The sequence below is a fragment of the Phocoena sinus genome, chromosome 12 (assembly GCF_008692025.1).
Source record: "Phocoena sinus isolate mPhoSin1 chromosome 12, mPhoSin1.pri, whole genome shotgun sequence".
Taxonomy (NCBI): domain Eukaryota; kingdom Metazoa; phylum Chordata; class Mammalia; order Artiodactyla; family Phocoenidae; genus Phocoena; species Phocoena sinus.
This window is the reverse complement of record NC_045774.1, coordinates 50,448,393-50,470,875: the sequence shown is the minus strand read 5'-3', so window position 1 is coordinate 50,470,875 and position 22,483 is coordinate 50,448,393. Positions and strand designations below refer to the sequence as shown.

Below are 22,483 nucleotides of genomic sequence, written 5' to 3'. Positions count from 1 at the left end.
ATCTACTGTTAGGCTTCCATCTTTTCCCTCAATACAGTGTGCTAATAGAAATAAAACCAAAATGTAATTCAGACTTTTTTTTTCTTTTTGAGGCTCATGTCCTATCACTCTAGTCTCTAAACAAAAAACCCCCTCCTTCTTTAACAACTAAACATTAACCCTTGCTTATATAATTACATACAAATATTATTTCTACCCTCTCTCTACTGCTTCCAAAAGTCCTTCATGATATAAACCAGATGCTTTCCTTTTAAAGGAAAAAAAGGGGGGAGGGGGCAGTCAGAGAAGAACATGTGGCAACAATTCAAGAAATCTGGTCCAAGTGAATGAAAACCTTTTGAGCAGAATGGATTTTTAAAAATTAAGCAGGCAGGACAAAATTGAAGAGAATCTTAATTAGGAGAACTCAAGATTCAGATTCAAAGTAGGCTGGATTTGCCAACTAAATCTAAAATTTTATATATGTTTCAAATAATCTTGTATTGGAGGTCAGTGATTATTCACACTTATACTGAAGACTGTAATGTCTAATAACCATGCCCCTCATTAGAGGAGGCACTTAATTCACTGGCCTGGCCATGTATGTGTCTCAATTTTAATATCCTACAATAAATGCAAGGAAAAAACACACATTCCTGCTATTCAATACATCATCTTGGCACAAATGCAGCCATTTATATAAAATGATGACTCTATTGGCCTTTCTGATTTAATTACATACATTTCTAACAAAATATATGGGGCAAGACTTTAAGGCTAAAAATCAATACCCCTTCTCAGTTCTTTACTATCTTATTTAAACAAAATGCATTTTAGCAAACACCCCATTTCAGGGGTTTATTATTCATTTTCTACCTAAGAGACACTATGCTTATGACTTTAGCATACAAAAGGTGGCATTTCAAAGGAGGAGAAATGGATTATTCAACAAATGATTTTGGTACAACTGGAGAGCCACTCAGAAAAAAGTGAAATTGGAGGCTTAAATCATTCTTAACTCCACAATAAGTCAGATATAAGTGTAAAAAACAAAAATAAAAAACATTACAGTATTAGAAGAAAATACCTGTGGACTTAGGTCTAAGAATGCCACAAAACCAGGAAATCATAAAATATAAGATTGATAAATTTGATGACATAAAGACTTTCATATGGGAAAAATAAACATATAAAGTCAAAAGCAAACAGAAAACTTGGACATATATTTGCAACTCATATAGCAAAGGGCTAAATTTTTTTAATACATAAAGACAAATCACTAAGAAAACCCCCAACAACCTCACAGAAAAATGAACAAAGGACATGGACAGTTCAAAGAAAATGAAATATAAATGGCTGAAAAAATGATCAACCCTCATAATAAAACAACTGCCATTTAAGTATACTGAGATACAATTTTGCACCTAAAATACTGCTTAAGATCAAAAAGTTTGATGATAGGCTGTGTTGGAGAGGCAGTGGAGAAATAGCCATTCATTGCTTATACTTTCTGATGGGAGTGTTTTGAAGTGTGAGGAAAAAATATCAAGAAACATAAAAGGAGTATAAATTACTACAACCTCTAGGAGGGCAATCTGAAATACTGATCAATATTTAAAAGTTACATACCCTAATCAATAATTCCATCCTAAACATTACCCTATACTCACATTTCTAAACTGTCATGTGTAAAAGTATAATCACTGCAACATTGTTTCTAGTAGTACAAGATATAAAGCAACCTAAGTGCTCATCAATAGAGTACTGTTTCAATAAAGTTTAGTATGATCATAGACTAGAATAGCATGAAGTCCTTACAAAGAATGAAGCAGTCCTATACAAGTTGGCTTTAAAAGATCTCCAAGATATATTATGTGGGGGGGAAAAGACAAAGTGTATATAATATGTATATATTATGTTACTATTTGTAAGGAAAGGGAAAAAAATTACCAATTCCATTTCTAGGACTTTATCCTACAAATACATTAGCAGCATGTGGATTGTGTATGTGTGTGTGTGTATTTTTTAAAAAATAAGACCAGATTCCTAGCACATGGGCCTCAAAACAAAGAGGTTGAAGTATATTGTTTTGGTTTTATTTCTATACCAAATAGATAGTTTATATATCAAACTGTTACAAAACAATAGCTTTACAGTTCCGAGAAAGTGACTATTAATGTTTCAGAAATGGAATATTTTCCTATAGGCATGCCAAAGGTCTTTCCCAATGGTCCTTTCTAATTCTCAAGTCTTTGAAAGTCTATCCCTGTAGCCAAATTTAGTGGCCATACTGGTATCACTGTCTCCCCTCTTCCTTGCCTTCAAAGGTCAAATCTTTCTTTCCCAGTTCCTTTAGAAATAGATTCTTTTATGTATTTTATGAAAAATTATGTGTTTTAAAACAGGATGTTAAGAAAAAGCAAACATTCTCAGGAATGGACTATAAACCTATTATGCTAAGAACCTCTTACTGTTAAGATCACATTCATTCCTTGGTGAAGTACCAGTCTAACAAAGCAGGGGACAGAATAGAAGAACTGAAGAAAGGAAAAGAATGGAAAGGAATCTCTGATATTTAAGACTCCAATTTCATTATTTTACTTATGGCTAGTTCTAGGTAAAACAGAATTTTATGAACTCTGAATCTACATCCCAATTTATCCTAATCCAGATACTGTCAGGAAGCAGGTCATTGATTCCATCTAGCCTTCCACAGCACACAAATTGAGCTCTAACTTATGGGAAAAGGAAACAGGTGACAATTATCTTGAAAACAGCCAGGAAGTCTGGTTCTAGAGTTGGTGTCTTTAATTAATTACTCTCAAAAGCTCCTCATTAAGAGCTTTTGAGGGACTTCCCCAGTGGCACAGTGGTTAAGAATCTGCCTCCCAATGCAGGGGACACGGGTTCGAATCCGGTCTGGGACAATCCCACATGCCGCAGAGCAACTAAGCCCATGCGCCACAAGTACTCAGCCTGCGCTCTAGAGCCTGCAAGCCATAACTACTGAGCCCGCGTGCCACAACTACTGAAGCCCGCGTGCCTAGAGCCCATGCTCTGCAATGAGAAGCCACCATGAGAAGCCCACGCACCGCAACCAAGAGTAGCCACCACTCTCTGCAACCAGAGAAAGCCCGCACACAGCAACGAAGACCCAATGCAGCCAAAAATGAACAAATTTTTTTAAAAAGAGCTTTTGATACTTAAAGGTCTTTTTAGATACCATTATTATTATACAATAGTATTCTTGATTTCTGAAGGGGTAAAAGTTTCAACTTTCTGGAAAACTCACTTTTGAAACACTTCCTAGTCACATGACAAATTAGTTGCTACCCTATTTTCTAGCAGATATTGATTACAAAAAAAAAATAAGGCACTGCAGGTCTTCAATGGTGTGATCATAAGCCAAACTAAGTGCACTTCATAACGTCCTAAAGGTTCCTTCAATTGTGCCTTCATATGTACCTGTAAGAAACTGAATTACAGACTTTGAACAAATTTTGGCCAATCTAAATTCAAGGAGGCAGAACTTGCCAACGGCAAATGGCCTTGTTGTGAAGCAGATGTAAATGCTAACCACAGCACAAACCTCACAGGCTCTTGGTGAAGGTGTGGCTGGGAAATCTAACATGGGAACTAACAGTCTTCTCTCAACAGTCCTCCTAATCAGCATCTTTGAAGACATAGCAACAGCCTCTGCCATCACAACATTGCTGCAAATCTCTGACGCGATATCTGTTTCCTCTTCAGTGTATACTAACACACTAATTTTCACAGTATGAAAATTCTCAGCAAATGTTGACAGTACCACAGAATGACTAATGTATGTAATGTATCACTGTATGAATCTGTGTTTATGAATTTACTGTTCTAATCAGATTTTTCAAATTTGTCAGATACATTTATGAATCCATATGAATATCTTTAAGCAAAAAAATGAACAGTTTGCCACAAGTGCAAAATGAGAGCATTTGTTGGCTTACAGTGTCTATCTACATGCAAAACTAGTTGAAAAGTAAAAATGATTAGATCACTTGAATCATTTTATTTTTTCTCACTGCACTTGGTACATTATTAAACTGTCTAGATGTCTTAATACTGATAATCACAATAATATTAATTTTGATATTTTAAAAAATTACAAAAGCAGTTCTGTTTGAAACACATTTCAACAAGGCAAAAATATGCTGTGTAAAAAGTAAAAGTTCCCATCCCACTCTTCCTTATTTATGAGAATCATTGCCTATAGCTGGGTGCTAGCTAGCCTTCTGACATTTCAAATTTTTAAATAGAAATGAAGAAGTCTAGAAGCATTATAAAGAAATCTTCCTATTATAACGACATGTACTAGTGCTTCTTCTAAAATTGTCATTAACTCTTTTATAGGGAATTTAGAAATACTCAAAGTTCAGGTACCTCTTTTTCCAGTGTCTGGTCTTCTATGAAATACATTCTAGAAAAATTAAAACTCACTGACTTCAAAGTACTGGCTTTATAAGGCTGACTTAGGCCATATGTGTGCCCTATACTTTAGTCAGGAGTTCCATTCCTGGAAAGAGTTTAATTTAAAGGCACTGTGGAAGCTTGCTATTTGAAAGAGTCGTGTTATTAATTCTTTTGTAAAGTGAATAGTTTTCCTATAAAGCACTACTTCCTAATTTATCTTCCCACATGTTGGAGGTTTTAAAAATGAAATACAACTATACAAAGGTTCCTGGTGTCCCGAACACAATCCCATAGGCTCTGTAATCAATGTGCAAGCTATTGATAAAATGTATCTATATCTTCCAGTTGACATGGCTATATTTAGAGATTCTAGATCTGGGCAAAAACCAGGATTCTGCACACAAATACCAACAGAAATAACAGATTCAAGCACAATGATTGAGGCTCAAAATGAGAACAGATCTGTTACGGCCTGCAAACAGAAACTGTAAATTCTATTTCAACACTTTCACACTCTTTTCTATGATAAAGTTTCAAAGCAACAGTTATGAGACTTTTTTTAGGTTGTATTATCTAGAAACAAGGAGCACATTATGTATCCATGAATGCTAAAATCTAGAAAAAGCATTTGGTGTTCTATAGCCTTCCATGAATGCTAAAATCTAGAAAAAGCATTTGGTGTTCTACAACCTTCAGGAGAAAGTGTCTTCATTTAAGTTTATATGAATATATGTAGTATATCATGGTGTAGAATCCATTTACAAAAAACATATATATACATATAAATACTAACACTGAGTCATTTTAGTGGGCAGTAGAGAAATTACCTCGTATTTACATTTCTTTAAGTCAATACTTAAAACATTCTGATTTAAATTTTAATTACTATTTCTCTACTTTCTCCCTTGCCACCTTTTGAATTAAAGCCTTTTAAAGTTTCAAATTTGAGTTAAAGGTGTATTAGTAACTCTCAAATGGTGCCCTATTTGCAGCCACTTAGGAAAAATACAAAATGTTACAATTAAATAGCTCTTTCTGAAGGCCAATTCAGACACAAAAAGGGATAGTTTAATACAAGAGTAAACGCTGTGCATAACGTCATAGAGCTGGCAGTACATACTTATTCTAGGCAACATCATTTTTAACTGACCGAAATATGTTTCTTTTTCTTTCTTTTTTAAAGTAGGAGGCGAAGAGAGTGAGGGTCCCTGAATAATGTGTTTTGACAAGACGCTGAGGAGGAAAAAAATCCACAGGCTGTTCTACCGTGAGACTAGAGTTTGTTAGGTTTCTTCTGGCTTGTGGAGACTTGTACAGAAGACAACGTTATTTACGTTTCGGAGACTTCCATTTAAATGACCGAGGCAGCTGTCCCTCCCAGCCGCAACATTTTCTGCCCGGGGACGACTCTCAGTGGCAACCCCCCCCCACCCCGCCAACTGGCCGCCGCTTCACCTGAGGGGCGCGGGCCAGCCTGCGACGCCCGGCCGGGCAGGGCGGCCGTCCGGGCGGTAGCTCCAGGGGCGCCCTCCCCGGGGAGCGTTCTCCGAAGCTGTTAGGGTGCGAGGGCGGGGAAGCGACGCGACCTCCGTGCAGCCCAAGCAGTTGGCCGGGTGCCCGCCCGCCCACTTGCCCGGTCCCTTGCCCTGGTACCTCGTCCTGGCCGCGGCTCCCGCCACACTGCTTGCAGCCCAGCAGCTCCGAGACGGCCAGCGAGGCCGTATACGCCTCGTTCGCGGCTGTGGCCAGGCGCATGTCGGCGTGAGGACAGCTGCGGACGCGCAAGGGAGCCGCGGCGGCGCGGAGGAGGCGAAAGCTGGCCGGGCTGCCTGTCGGCCTCTCCGCTCAGAGGCTGAGCGCCTCAGTCCGTGCTGACGGCTGAGGCAGTGCGGGGCGGGGCGGGGCGGCGCAAACAAACAAGACACGCGGCCCCGCCCCCTCCGTTACTCCGCCGAGTCGGCGGCCGCGCGCGCCAATGGAGGCTCGCAGCGCCGCGGCACCCCGCCCCCTTGACGCTGAGGAGCGGGCCCTCGCGGGGGGCGGGCTACGCGGCCGGCCGAGAAACAACCTCTAGGGAATGAACTCCCGCGAGGAGCTAATCCTCGGGTCGGAATGGGCTCGGTCCGCCGGGAGGTGTGCGTGCACTGCGGCTGGAAGATGCAGCGCGAGCCGTCGGGCTTCAGTTGAAAGGCAAAAGTGTCCCTGTCCCAGCATCAGCAGCCGAAAGCTTGCCCTCCCTCCACCCGCTCGGGTCCATTTACCTAGAGCCAAACAGCAACCCACCTCTAGGCTGACCCCGACACCACCAGGAGGAATCAAATTCGCTTCACATTTTATGAACTTTTGAAATTTCCCTTTCTTTCCAATAATGCCCAAACAGCGCTGACTGGGCCGCAGAATGAAGAAACAAGTAGGGGACCATGACCCATATTCAATGTAAAATTATTTTGGGTAAGCTATGTAGAAACTATAAATATCACTCTCCTACACAGATAAGCCTTGGTAGCAGATCTCTAAATTTTTTTTCTTCACAAGTATATTCGAAAGCTTTAAAATTTGTTTCCTTATAAGCGCCCTAGGTTCTAAAGAAAGAATCTCTGAAACCTGATGAGGAACGTGAGAAAACAGGTCATAAAGGAACACAAATAACTGACATTGTTGGATCTGGAACACAAATCTCTCAAGTCCTGTGTCAACACTATTTCTTTACAGGGCTCCATTAACTTCTTTTTAAAAAATTAACTCCTAAATTAGGTCTCTTTTTTTGCATGTTTGCCCCGTATTTTCAAAGGCTTACATGCTCAGGTTAAAAAAAAAAAAAGTTGGAACATTCTGATAGAAGGAAACAAGCAGAGTTTAAGTCAATAATACTGACAGACACAGAACCAGGGCTCATAAATGAAAATAAGTTTCAGTCTTAGGAGTGAGGTTACAATGTCTCAGAGAAAACTGAGTTACTCTTTGAGCTCTTAAAGTGTCACATTTTAAAAGTAGCAGGTTAAAAATGGTTACTTTTTATTTATCTTCTCCAGATAAATAAAATGATGTTATATGTTCTCATACACTGCTTTTGTAAATTGCTAAAGCACCCAAAATATTTTTACTGGTCAAGAAAAGCAATTTGAGGTTAATATTGACATAGAAGAAAAGGTTACAGAGACGTCCAAGCTCTCTTCCTCTGAGCACAGCCACAAAAACAAACAGTCTAATCTGATGCCCACTCAGCCACAAACACACAGGCAAAAATAAACCCAGTAAACCATCCAATTTGCAGCAATATGACATACCCTCCAAGATATAAACTGGTTGTAGATGAATAACGTGGAAACATAAATGGACTTGATGTAGGGGTTGTGAGCTATAGAGCTACTTAATGAGGGAAGTATGTGAAAAATGACTGGCTCTAGAAGAGTTGAGCTGTGATTTTATTTTCTGGAAGGAATAAAATAGTGGGGGTTAGCTGTCTAGCGGGGCATAACCTTGTCTGTAACATTAAAATATCATTTACAAAATGGAGAATGTTTACCTTTCTATTTTCTAATGAGGCAAGAAAAAGCATGCATTTAGCTAATGCAAAAATGGTTTAAATGCAAATTAGAACTGCAAACTGTGTATACGCATGTGTATATATACATATATGTGTGTATATGTGTGTATGTATATATATGTTCATGTTTAATACTTTGTGCTTGATAAATATTTATTGAAGAAACATGTTGAAATTGAATAGGAAGCTCCAATTAGGATCTTTCTTTTTCTTTCTTTCTCTTTCTCTTCCTTGCTTCCTTCCTTTCTTTTTCTTTTCTCTCTCTCCCTCCCTCCCTCCTCCTTCTTTGAAAGTTTCAGTTTATTTTGATGCTGCCTTACATAAAAAGAAAAATAACTTTAATATATTCTAATTCAGTCCTTACTGAGACCCTTTCAAGCCATTAAATGTCAAGGTTCCTTTATGGTTTCTATAAAGACTGACTTAAGGTCTTCAAAGAGTACTGATTTTTGCTCTTTTTGATAGAGCAGTAACTGTGAATTAGTCACTCTCTTCTCTAACATAAAAAAGCTGCCTCCAAATAAATCTATTAACCAAGAATTCCAACAACTGTATTGACCTGCAAATATCATTGTGTAGATCTCACTTCTGGAAATGCTTTGTTCCAAATCATTTAATAAAAAGTTTATATTTTCCAAAGATTTCACTACGTGAGTAGGCCAGATGTCCTGAAGGTGCTTCTCCTAATGAATCCCCAGTGCTGAGCATGTAGTAAACCTCCTGAGCACCGATTAGTAATTGCAAAGGACTACATTTTTGATATTTACCACAGGCTATCATTATAGACCAGCAGCTATTTACAAAATCTGCTATTTAAACATTTCCTTTCAACATTTTTTTCTTCGATGAAGAATCCTGACATCTAATCCAAGAAGTAAATCTGAAATATTTCCTTTCCTCTAAAAATGTTTTGGGAATTCCCTGGTGGTCCAGTGGTCAGGACTCCGAGCTTTCACTGCCAAGGGTGTGGGTTCAATATCTGGTCGGGGAACTAAGCTCCCACAAGCAATGAGGCACAGCCAAATAAATAAATATAAAAATAAAAATGTTTTGGTAAACCTACTCAAACTGTATCAAAGTGAGGTTTTTGCATTTGTCATTAGCAGGAATGGTCTCAACTCTAATTTTCTCAAGAAAGAGATGTTACACCCATGTAAAAGAGTGATGTCAAATGACTTGATCTGAGCAGAGAGCTATGTGGCATTGAGAGTCCAGACGTGGCCTGGTGGTTCAAGATGGGCTTCCAGAAGGAAGAGATATCTGAGCTAGGGGCTTAGAGGATTAGTAGAGAGGCCTTGGCAAGAAAATCGGGGGAGTGTTTGGGAGAGTAAAGACAGAGTGCTAAGGCAAAGAAACCAGCATGTGCAAAAGTCCACAGGCAGGGGAAAGACTGAGAGTGGTAGTCCGTTAGGAAAACTGAATAAAGGAAGTTCACTGGGGTCTAGAGCACAGGGTATGGAGAGTAATGGATGAAGTTTAGGTAAAACATAAACAGTAAGAAGGGACCTTGTTTAAGATTCATTAAGGACAATAAATTTCATTCTTAAGAGTAGTGTGGAGTTACTAAAAGTTTTAAAGAGTAGAATGACATCAAATTTGCATTTCAGCTAAGGTTTAGGCAAAACTAGAGGCAGGAAGATGAGCTAGGAAGGCTGCTGAGGCAATTCTGTCAAGGCAAGAGGGTGATATGAAGAACAATGGAAATGAAACAAAGTGTAGGGATGAAGGTGGATTTGTCTCTCCAACATGATAACAAGTTTCTTGAGAAAGGAAATGATGCCTCATACTTTTGTTTTTGAAATTTAGGAGATAAATCTCAACTTATATGCTCTCCTGACTAAACGGCTTCCCTAAATCCATTTGACTTTAAAAAATATAGTCACCTAATGAAAAAGAATATGTATATTTTAATAGAAAGAATACTAATCAGGCCAAAACGTATAATCACACTTTCATGGACCACATATTAAATCTTGAATTTTCTCATTAACGAAAGGAATTAAAGTACTATAGATTTGTAGATCTATTCTTTAGAAATTATATTTAATAACTGGTTAGATACACATAGCCATGATTTTAGCCATTAAACCAAAGAACTCCTTTAAGAGGGGGAGTGGGATTTGTTAGATTTATGTGGTTTAAGCATTCTTGAAAAAAATGCCGTATTGTCATTTAAAACATTTTTACTTGGAATGAATGCTGGTTTTTAAGATTACTTCTGCTTACTAATTTTGTCAAGATTTTTCTCCTCTAGCTGATATCTTCCTGTTTTTTTTTTAATATATAGCTTGCCTGCTAAGAACTTTTTTCCTTTCAACATCATGTTTTGGGTATGTTGAGATCCTCCTAGTACTGAACATTAATTTTATATTCTCTTATTTGTCCTCTACTTTTTCACTTCTTCAATTTAATTTTTAGAATTATATTACTTATAAAGGAGCAAGAATGTTGACAAATCTTTGCTATCTTTCTCTCCTTTAGGGTTTCTTCTTTTAGAAATGCACAGTTTTAAACTTCTACATAGGGTTTTAGAAACAGACCATCACTCATATTTGTAAACAAGTAGTATTCCAAATAGTGTCAGTGGTTTTAAATTAGAAAAGCACTTTCCCTCAAAGAATAAGCATGTTAAATCATGGTCAGGTTTTCCAGGCTAATGATAAGACCAATATATCAGACACTAAGAACTTTACACTTATATGGCAGATACAATGATTTCTATTTTACAAATCTGTAAAACAGAAACTCATAAAATATTGGTAACTTGTCCAAGGTTGTAAAAGTAGTCAAATGCAGACTGAGATTAGAACCTAGGTCTGTCTGAATCCAAAGCAGCAGAAGCTGGGCTGCTTCCTTTAATGAATATTTTTAAAATGTCAATAATGGTATGTTAGCTTAAGTTCTTGATTCTGATGGCAAGAAAAGAGGGCAGCAAGAAAGAAAAATGTATCTCCCTTGCTCATACTCAGGGTGAGATCTGGTTTTAAAAAACAGAAAAGAAAAAAGAAATCATGGAATGAGTGGTCTTGGTCTTTGAGAGCTTCTCTCCTCTATTTCTCTACGCCTGTCATTCCTCTCAGTGTCTCCCCAGACCTTTGGTAACTTCATGCTACCCAAAGCTCCCTCAATAGAGTTTACCCAACTTCCTACCTGCTCCTCACATTACCCCTATTCTTCTTAGAATAACTGGTAGGTATTAGGAAGAAAACAGGCTTCTTATACTAACTCATACTTATTATATGAGGGACTGACATCTCATACTAATTTATTTATTTATTTAGTCTGTCTCAATAGAATGTAAGCTCCATAAAATCAGAATGTTTGTCTTTTTTGTTCACTGCTGTATTTCTGATATCTTAGTGCCCAGCACACAGTAGACCCTCAATAAGAGTGTATTGAATGAGTGAACTCCACAGAGATGTTTCCATTAAAAAAAAAAGCTTAACTCAACTGAAAACTTAATAATGAATTTCAAGTTCAATATTCATATAATAAAAGATATGGGCCATCTAGACAAACACTCTTGGAGGCTTTGGGGTCACTATTTAGGCAGACAGGCAGGCTCTGCTTGGGAATCAGCTTGTCCTTTCCAGCTCTACCAAGCAAATTCTGTTTTTCATAGTCTCTTCCCATCTTCCCCTTTGGAACCCCAGATATTCCCAAGCTCCTTTGATTTTTCTGTTCCTGTTTTCCTGCACTACCAAGATAGTGGCTATATAGGTTTGGGCAATGGCACATATGGCTCACTTGTTAAGTCAGGCAGGTACTTACAAGTCAGACACTGCCTGTATACATACCATAGTTTGACAAATTCATGAACATTTTGTAACCAAGTCTGGCTTTAAACACCCTGAGGCTTCTCTAAAGTGAAGTGACCGTAAAGAAAGTGTTGAGATATCAAAGTTAGGTGGGAAAATTCATTCATTACGACTTTTAGAAGCTAATTACTTTTCAGCATTATTGTTGAAGTAAATAAGAAGGAATGGATTTAATCTGGAATAGGATGAGGTTCAAGAAAAAGGTGAGTGTAGTGGGAAACTGAGAGTTAGGTCTTTATCCCATATGTTCTTAGGAGTTACTGAAGGTTTTAAAGAAGGACAAAAAAGAAATACCAACTCAAAAAAAAAAAACAAAAAGGTAATGGAAGATACTTAATGTATGACATGTTCAAGTAGAAAATATTTCTCAGGCCGTGCATATATACTGTATTGTATTTAAAATAGTTTTTGAACATAGGCAGAACACTCTATGACATAAATCACAGCAAGATCCTTTTTGACCCACCTCCTAGAGAAATGGAAATAAAAACAAAAATAAACAAATGGGACCTAATGAAACTTAAAAGCCTTTGCACAGCAAAGGAAACCATAAACAAGACCAAAAGACAACCCTCAGAATGGGAGAAAGTATTTGCAAATGAAGCAACTGACAAAGGATTAATCTCCAAAATATACAAGCAGCTCAATATCCAGAAAACCCAATCCAAAAATGGGCAGAAGACCTAAATAGACATTTCTCCAAAGAAGATATACAGATTGCCAACAAACACATGAAAGGATGCTCAACATCACTAATCATTAGAGAAATGCAAATCAAAACCACAATGAGGTATCACCTCACACCGGTCAGAATGGGCATCATCAAAAAATCTACAAACAATAAATGCTGGAGAGGATGTGGAGAAAAGGGAACCCTCTTACACTGTCGGTGGGAATGTAAATTGACACAGCCACTATGGAGAACAGTATGGAGATTCCTTAAGAAACTAAAAATAGAACTACCATATGACCCAGCAATCCCACTGCTGGGCATATACACTGAGAAAACCATAATTCAAAAAGAGTCATGTACCACAATGTTCACTGCAGCTCTATTTACAATACCCAGGACATGGAACCAACATAAATGTCCATCATCGGATGAATGGATAAAGAAGATGCAGCACATATATAGAATGGAACATTACTCAACCATAAAAGGAAATGAAATTGAGTTATTTGTAGTGAGGTGGATGGACTTAGAGTCTGTCATACAAAGTGAAGTAAGTCAGAAAGAGAAAAACAAATACCATATGCTAACACATATATATGGAATCTAAAAAAAAAAAGAAAATAAATATGTTAAAATAAAATGGTTCTGATGAACCTAGTGGCAGGACAGGAATAAATATGCAGACGTAGAGAATGGACTTGAGGACACGGGGGTGGGGGGTGGGACAAAGTGAGAGAGTAGCATTGACGTATATACACTACCAAATGTAAAATAGATAGCTAGTGGGAAGCAGCCGCATAGCACAGGAAGATCAGCTCAGTGCTTTGTGACCACCTAGAGGGGTGGGAGAGGGAGGATGGGAGAGAGGCTCAAGAGGGAGGGGATATGGGGATATATGCATACATATAGCTGATTCACTTTGTTACACAGCAGAAACTAACACAACAGTGTAAAGCAGATATACTCCAATAAAGATGTTAAAAAAAATAGTTTTTGAGGAGCTGGATTTCATCTGTACCTAAAAACATATGTGAAAATGCTTTTTAAATTCTCAAAATGCTTCTGTTTGTGGGCACAAGGCAATAACTGGTTTTAATATGTAACCTATAATCTTACGTCCAAGGAATATATTGGTCTGGCATAATATAAAAAATTATATTCTCAAAATAGATTAAAATCAAACCTAATATCTTCAACTTATCCTGAGCCCACAGACTTCATGGAACTGAATTCTCACGTGTTTACTTCCTTTATAAAACTGAATTTACCCACAGTTAAAATGTTTAGGCTAAATGCATATTAGTAAGTCATCTGCTTAATCACGTCTGAATTTTGAATGTTTTATTCAAACTAGAGATAATTTTAATTCAAATAAACAAAATCCTAATGACAATATTCTAAAATCTTTTAATCAAGTTATTTTTTGTTTATAACAGCTATCCTGACCTCCCTATCCATGCCCCCTCACGATGATTAGTACTACCAAGCTGTGAATAGAGTTCAACAATATGTGCTTTTCTAACAGCTCAAAGAACCCCCCACTCAGTTCCTTTGTGATAATTTTTAGTTGTAGGTCCTTTAATCCTTTAAACCACCTTCTTTCTTTGCCTCCTTCTGAGATCTCTTGTTTTTCAAGAGGGTATTAAGTTGTAGATCCTTAACCTCATCACAAAGTACAAGGCCACATCTACAAACTACTTGCATATTACTAAGCATTTTAGAAATTAAATGCCATTCACTGGATTTTCTCATCTGTTCTTCTGCCCTCCAAAATCCTCACTGCACCTCTGTGGGTCATTTTCCCCTCTGCCCAAAGATTGTGGGTACATTCAGGGCACTGTAATTCAACAAATATATTTATTTTCACTTACCACTACTATCTCTCTATTTAGCTAAGAATACTCAAAAAAAGAATGCAACTTTAAAAATTATGTTTTGTTTTGTTTTGTTTTGTTATATGATATTAAGTTTGAACAGAATTCAAGATCATTCATTTGTAGTAATAGAAAATCTGATTTTCCTAATTTTGGGCAATTGAGAAACACTAAAATAGGATTTTATTCAGATATTACAAGTTGGAGAAGGTAGTACTCTTTTTTAACTTGTTATATCTCTAATTTTAAAAGTATGTTTCGGCATAGGTTTATGTATGGATGTCAGTGCTATTATTTTACCAATTAACAGAAATCTTAATAATACGTAAACCCTTCAGTCATTCATTATTTATAAATATTTACTGAATGCCAATTATATGCACTTAATTTCTTAAATCCTATGAACAAGCAGAAACATCTTAATTTGAGATTGGACATCTATTTTATTTAGACTCAAACCTCACATAAGTCATACAGATTGGCAAATAGATTGGGATTCTGTCAGGGATCATTAAATAGGGAGTCATCTACTAATGTCCAACTCTGAGAAAAAAAACAAAACAACAAACAAATAAGAAAACAAAAACAAAACCCCAGAAGGTATGGCAATCTCTTAACAACCCTTCTAGTTTTAGTCCCCTCAAATTTAAAATGAAGGGCAAATGAACTTCATGATCTCTCATACTTTACTTCAGCTCTAAAGTTCTACTCTGTTAATACAATTCCTGATTTTATCAAGAATTAATATGCTTTACGCTAACCGGAACCTGGCTTCCTCCTACACCAGGCTTCTTTGTACATTACCAGTGATTTCAGAATTGTATTTCTTACAAGTACTTTAGAGATATTATGAAATATTATATTTGAGCTTTCTTTTTCAAGGTAACCTACAAACATCTATAAACAGTAAATACATTGGAAACCACCAAAATAATAATTTAGATACTGGAGTAAATAAAGCTTCTTCCACCATCTCTGTGAGTATATGTTTGAACATTCTTGTAAATTTGTCAGTGGCGAGGAAGGGTATAGTTTGTGTGTTCTGGCCTTCTAAAAAATTCATGCCTGCCTGCATCTGCTTGAGTAAAACTATAGTAGTAAGTGGGCTGCTACAGCATGTAGGTACTTTGCTGTGTCAGTCCAGATTTCTCTGATATTATGAATACAAGAAAATACAGAAATACTGTAACTATAATCCATAACCCCTTTATTTCAAGTTTGTTTAAAACATAAGCTCATTGTTCTCACTAATTGGCTTGATAAATAATTTAACTTTACTTATTCGAACTTTAAAGAGATCATTTATTAATAAAACACCAGTTTTAGATATTGTATATAAATCAGAATTCTGGTAATACTGTTTCACTAAAGACTATGTGGACAAAAAAAAATCAGTAACACATTTGAACATCACTGTTTTATATACATGCCACATCTCCTGATCTGTACACTAGAACTCCCAGTAGGTTTGGAGAATCCATGCTAGTCTGTAGCTCCCTATGTTGTTCATCCAAGGCTTGAGTCAGGCTTTAAGGCTCAGAGAATGTTCCCAGGATTTCTGCTGGTTCTAAGAGTGCCGGGGAAATCTAATTCAAAGTCTCATTCCCATCAAGGCCAAATAGAGCCTTAGAGAAAAGGCTCTTGGAATCACAACAGTTCAATTATGGTTTACTGAATTACAAACCAAACTTGGCTTCCAGTAGAACTTTTATTTAGGCTGTCCCGGATTTGGTCTATAACTGAAAGGACCGTCAATCCTTCTAGCCTTTCTCCAGAAAACATGAATAAAGTCAATCTCATCCTTCAGTGACATACATGCCAATATGATCAATAATAGCTTTTATCCTAAAACACAAAAAGGTGACCTAATAAATTCTTCAGTGATGCACTTTGGAATTGTTATTAACAATAAGGATATTATTGATATCCAAATAATCTTTTGTGTTTGTAATAGGCAGGTCTTTAAATAATGTATTTGCTCTTTACAATTAGAACGTGCTTTAAATGTCAGAAAATTCAACTTTCAAGTATTCAACCAGATTAAAAAAAGAACAAACCACTGTACTCTAATTTGTGCATTACAAATGTACAATTAAAATCTTAAAACCTTAAAATACTGCACTCTAAATTTACAAATTGATGGGTTAAAAAAAATCTAAACTTCAAAAGATAGCAGACAAAAGTATGTGGATCGGAGAAAGAGCAAAGCAGAGTCAAAAGCAGCAGGATACAGTTCAAATAGGTCACATTCAACTTTTGACTTTCCCAAAGAACAAAAAACAAGCTTAGCAACAGTTTTCAGCCAATCAGAAAGCAGACAAACAGGTAAGGACTCAACCGATCCAGATACCAATGCAGTCCAACCTTCAGTGTTTTTTTTGTTGTTGTTTTTTGCTTTTATTAAAAAAAATTATATAGTGTCAGAGCAGAGCACAAGTTATAAAACAGGATAGACTGTCCTGGGTTAAAGAAAGATAAAATCTCTTCACCAACCCTAAACAAAATATATCAGATTTTAGTAATGTAGTGATAATTTTGTTTACATCCTTATTGTGCCAGATCCTGTATAAAGTTATCTTTAAAATATTTGGGTATTTGTAATAATATATAGAATTTTGCGGGAAATTTTCTTTCTTGTCTGTGCATAGAGGATAAGCGTAGGAAGATGTATAAGATTCTTCTCTTCTTAAATTACCTAATACTCAATTTCTAAAATTCACGGGGGATTGGTGGGGGGGACCCAATAAGAAAATGCTACAGTGCGAATCCAAAAAATGTAAATATGATTTAAAACAACCACATACAAATACAACCTTCAAAACAAGCAAACAACAAATTGTACAGTGCCATTCTATGTAATTTTTCCTCCTTATTTCTATCACTCAATACATATTCTTGAGAGAAGAAAGTTTTCTGAGGATTTAGAAGGGATTTTCAAAGAGTTACAGATTTCATCACTGTAATGTTTAGTGCAAACCTCAGTATTTGCTCAAATTGACAGTGTTACTTGCAATAGAGACACAAAAACACTGTGAAACAATAGTTAATAATTTTCTTCATTCTGCTTTTGGCTTGCCAAATTTATAAAGTATTCTAAAGCAGTTTCTAATATTTTCTGTAAAAATCTTCAAGAACCACCTTTTGTTTTTTCTTCAAGTAATGCTTAAATCATTTGCTAGTTTTAGTTCCCTAAAAAAAAATTACTTTAAGCAGATCAGCTTGACTTGCCATATCATCAATTATATACTGAACTTACCATGCACTAAAAAACATAAGAGATTTGCTACTGATACTGTAGGGTGCTGTCAAAAATGTATATATGTATACTTCCTCTCAATATTTCATTGTATTCTATACATCCCTAGGAAGGTAGGGGGAAATTAAACAAATATTTGGAGACTAACTCTAGGTTTTATTTATTGGTGATATCCTTACCTCATCCTTTTCCTCTATCCTCAAATGTCACAGATAACTAAGCTATGCTGTGTCAAGAAAAAAAAGTATTTTCAATACATCATTTGGGAAAGAGACACTCTACATCAAGCTCGTATTTTCCTTGGTCTCTTAAGCCTTAATAATTTAAAACGGTATCCATCCAAATATTACTGAAAGTTTCATCAATTACTTAACACTTATGTATCTATACACCAGGGATTGGTTGTGTATGTTTCTGTTAAATTCATGAATCTCTATATGTATGGATATATTGGGCCTATTTATTCGGTATTCATTCAACCAATATTAATTAGGCATCTACTATCAGCCAGACATTTTTTTCCTTCCCAGTCTACCTTCTTTAAAAACAATATCCATACCTGCTTCCTTTCTCCACCTTCTTATAATTTCCTTATAAGATCCACCTACTGTAGTCTTTTTGCTCCTAAAGGGACACTTGGACTGAGAAATGCCTTAAACTGCAAAGGCAAAGAGGTACAAAGGGCTTGGAAAGCAGGATTCTGTGTTATACAAAACACCTGATTGTTATCGTGGCACTTAGGTAACTGACTGCCGGTTGATGGAGAGCTTCAAAACCAGTAACTCAGAGTTTTAGTCAAAGATTTTTTTTTTTTTTTTTTTTGCTGTACGCGGGCCTCTCACTGTTGTGGCCTCTCCCGTTGCGGAGCACAGGCTCCGGACGCGCAGGTCCAGCGGCCATGGCTCACGGGCCCAGCCGCTCCACGGCATGTGGGATCCTCCCGGACCGGGGCACAAACCCGTGTCCCCTGCATCGGCAGGTGGACTTTCAACCACTGCGCCACCAGGGAAGGCCAGATTTTTAGTCTAAGATTTGATTTGACTTTTAGTCTAAGATTTGAAGTAGACAGATGCTACACTTCATGGTTGCAGATTTGGTAATATTAACAGCATAGCTAACACATATTTTAGTTAGTATGTGTCAGGTACTCTTCTAAATGCTTTACATGTTTGAACTCTTAACCCTTATAATAACCCTATAGGTAGATGCTATCTTCATTTCAGAAATGGGAAACTGTGAGACAGAGAGGTTAAATACCTAAGGTCACATAGCAAGGGGCTTGAGCAAAGGTTAGAACTTAAGCCTGTCCGACTCCAAAGGCATGTTCTTTCTACTATACCATGATGTTGTCTGATAGTTTCCTTTCCACTGTTACTATTCCAGTGATTGTATGTCCATTAGGAAAGCGGCCAAGGGACCATGAACTTTTCTCTTCATCCCTCCCTATCTTCCCCTGTACTGTTTTCCCTAAATCTCTTTTGTATAATTGACTGTTCACCCCACCCTCTGTGACCACCCAAGTCATTAGAACATCATCCCTTTCTAGGAAGTCTAGACTGACTCCCCACTGAGCCTACTGCCAGAATAAGAATGCTCCATAACATCTAGAAAACATTATAACACTTTATGTAAAAGAGAAAAATGAAAACATAAATGAAGACAAACTGGCACACAATCATTAGAGTCACTTTAACAGACTTAAAACGTAAGAAAATATGGTAATTTTTCTTAGTTGTTAAATACTGTATTTGTTAACAGTATTTGTTAACAACTAATACTTAGTTGTTAAATACTGTGTATTGCCTACACACACACACACAAAAAGTAGAATTCAGAGTGATTTGGTAGGATTAAATCTAATGATTATTTACACACACACCCCTTAAAATGTTTTCTTTCACATTTGAAAATCAGTAATTTTCGACAAAATAGGTGATTATTATACACTATTTATATAGTAATATCTCATTATACCTGAATTGACTCGTTTGACAATCTCAAAAAAAGAATCTAGAACAAGTAAGAAAAAATAAGTTAAATAGATGGTACAGGGTATATATACCAAAGAATATGTACTGTACTCAGAGGAAAACCTTTGGTTTACCTCTCTTAGACACAATTTACTTTTATTTTGTATAAAATTACAAAAAGCTTGTTTATTGAGTTTCTAATTCTACAGTAATTTAGAAGGAAGTAGGGACTACTACTGTTTACACTGACAGAGAAAGAATGATAGTCAACCATTTGATCACAAGGAAAGAGTCAGAAAAATTCTAAAAAAGCAGAAATAAGAACTTGGATAGTACAGTTGTAGGCCATTTACTAAAAGTATACAGCTTTTTTTAAGATTTTTTTTTTTATGTGGACCATTTTTAAAGTCTTTATTGGGTTTGTTACAATATTGCTTCTGTTTTATGTTTTGGTTTCTTGGCCATGAGGCATGTGGGATTTTAGCTCCCAAACCAGGGATCAAACTTGCACCCCCTGCATTGGAAGGTGTAGTCTTAATCACTGGAATGCCAGGTTAAGTCCCCTAAAAGTGTACTTTGATGTAATAAGCCTTAAGGAGCTCTGACAGCACCACTCTCTGACAGATTAGGGTAATAGCTAACCTCCATAATAATGATTCTTACTCATGTTGTAAAAAACACCTACAAATATTTCTATAAGAAATATAATTTAAAAGGTATGGCTAAACCGGCAAAGTAACAGCAATCCTCATAAGTCAAAAATGGCCAATAGGAGGAATCCAAGGAGGTAGGGATTACTGATCCTGGTAGCTATGAATCCCCAGTAACCTAGAGCAGCAGCATAGGGAACAGATGACAAAGCCTAGGACTTGGGAAACTGGGGGATGCCAAACCCCAAAAGGCTAAACTATCATTGAAAGCATTAACTAGGAAAAACACCCCATCTACAAAAGGAGGTAAAAAATTTGCCTGTTTCAACTTTTGCTCTTGGTAGAAGGGGTAAAACCTCCTCTGAAAATTTATAAGCACAAAGTGGCTCACATATGAGGAGCTGGGGCCTTAAATCCCTTTATCTACCTGATCTTAAAAGAAACAATCAAAAAACAAGGCAAGGATTCAGTTTAAGTGGGTTGGTTATGTCCCCCAGGCTCCAGTCAGAAATACAGATTATCTCTGAAGGAGATAAAATTCTGATGAATGTGAGCTTACAATAATAAAACATACCATGAAAAAAAGCACCATTAGTGAGGTCTGAAGAAACAATAATCACCTAAGACCTGCAAGACTTCAGGTGTTAGAATTATAGATGCAGACTACCAGTTTAATATGTTTCTTAAATTTTTAAAGGAAATTGAAAGTATGGATGAGGAACAAGAAACCATCAAAAAATAACCATATTTAAAAATGAATCCAATACAGACTTTATAATAATTGAAACAAAATTCAATAAACAGTGTATTCAGCATAGATGAGGAGAAAATTATTAATAAACTAGAAAGTAAATCTGAAGAAATAATCCAGAATGTAGCACATAATACAAAGAGATGGAAAATATGGAAGAAGAAATAAAAAACATGGAGGATGGAATAGAAGGTCTAATATATATCTAATTGGAGTTCTTGAAGGAGAAAGGCAATATTATAAGAGATGATGGCTGAGAATTTTCCAGAACTGATTAAAGACACCAATCCTCATTTCCAGGAAGCACAATGAATCCCATACAGAATAACTGAAAGGAAATATATACCTTGACATAGAGTAAAACTGAAAAATTCCAAGAAAAAGGGAAGATCTTAAAGGTTATCCAAGAGAAAAGTCAGATTACCTACAAAGGAAAAACTAAACTGACAGTCTAATTTTTAACAATGGAAGCCAGAAGATCTGGGGGAATAATATCTTTGAAGCACTGAGAGAAAATGGCCTTTCTTGAATTGTACTAATATATGAAACTATCTTTTAAGAAAGTGAATGCAAGAAACACATTTTAAGAGAGAAAAAGTAAGAGTCTACACCAATATATCCTCACTGAAGTAGCTTCAGTTCAGGAAGAAGCAAAATGATCCCAGTAAGGAAGTGGAAAAAATGCTACATGTCAACAAAGAAAAGGTTCTTTGTACTTAAGATTTTCAATTCATGTGTAAAATTCTCATCTAAGTAGGACAGTACATTCCCTAAGGATCTTAGATAGGTTTGTATTGAACATATGTTTCCATTTTACTTTCTTAGAGTGGAATGGCCAGCTCATATAACAAGCATAGGTTTAACTTTCTAAGGAACTGCCAAACTGTTTTCCATAGTGGTTGAACCATTTTTACATTACTGCCAGCAGTGTATGAGAGTTCCAGTGGCTTTACATCTTCACCAACTCTTAGCATAGTCAATATTTTTCATTTCAGTCAATCTAATGGGTGTAGTGCAGCGGTTCTTAACTGGGGGTGATTTTGCCCCGTTAGAGTAATTTGACAATGTCTGGATACATTTTTGGTTTTCACAACTGGTAGGTAAGTCAGTTGCCACTGACACGTACCTGGTAGAGGCTAGGGATTCTGCCAAACATCCTAAAACATACAGGGCAGCCCCTCACAACAAAGAAATACTTGGTCCAAAATGTCAAGTGCTGAAATTGAGAAGCCCTTGTGTAGTAATAATGCATTGTGGTTTTAATTTGCATATCTTGGATAACTATCAATATTGAACATTTTTTAATGTGCTTATTGGTCATTTATATATCTTCATTCATGAAGTGACAATTCAAATCTTCTGTTAATTTTTTTTTTAATTGGGCTGGTTGTCTTCTTGCTACTGAGTTGAAAGTGTTCTTTATTCTGAATACAAGACTTTGCCTGATATATGTGTTGCAAATATTTTCTTCTAGTCTATGTCTTGTTCTGATGATTTTCTGCTACATTAACTTCAGACA

At 36.5% G+C, this 22,483-nt stretch overlaps 1 protein-coding gene across 4 annotated transcripts in view; it reads right to left on the bottom strand.

Moving 5' to 3' along the window:
- Positions 1-22,483, bottom strand: part of SESN1 (sestrin 1) — a 106,067-nt gene that overhangs the window by 15,388 nt on the left and 68,196 nt on the right. Inside the window, exon 1 of one of the 4 annotated variants that reach the window (XM_032651115.1) lies at positions 6,079-6,316. The exons of the other annotated variants lie outside the window; for them this stretch is intronic. Coding sequence (XP_032507006.1) covers positions 6,079-6,180 — 102 coding nt within the window. The 5' untranslated portion in view covers positions 6,181-6,316. Of the gene's footprint in view, positions 1-6,078; positions 6,317-22,483 lie in introns of those variants that run through there. 4 annotated transcript variants of the gene reach the window in all.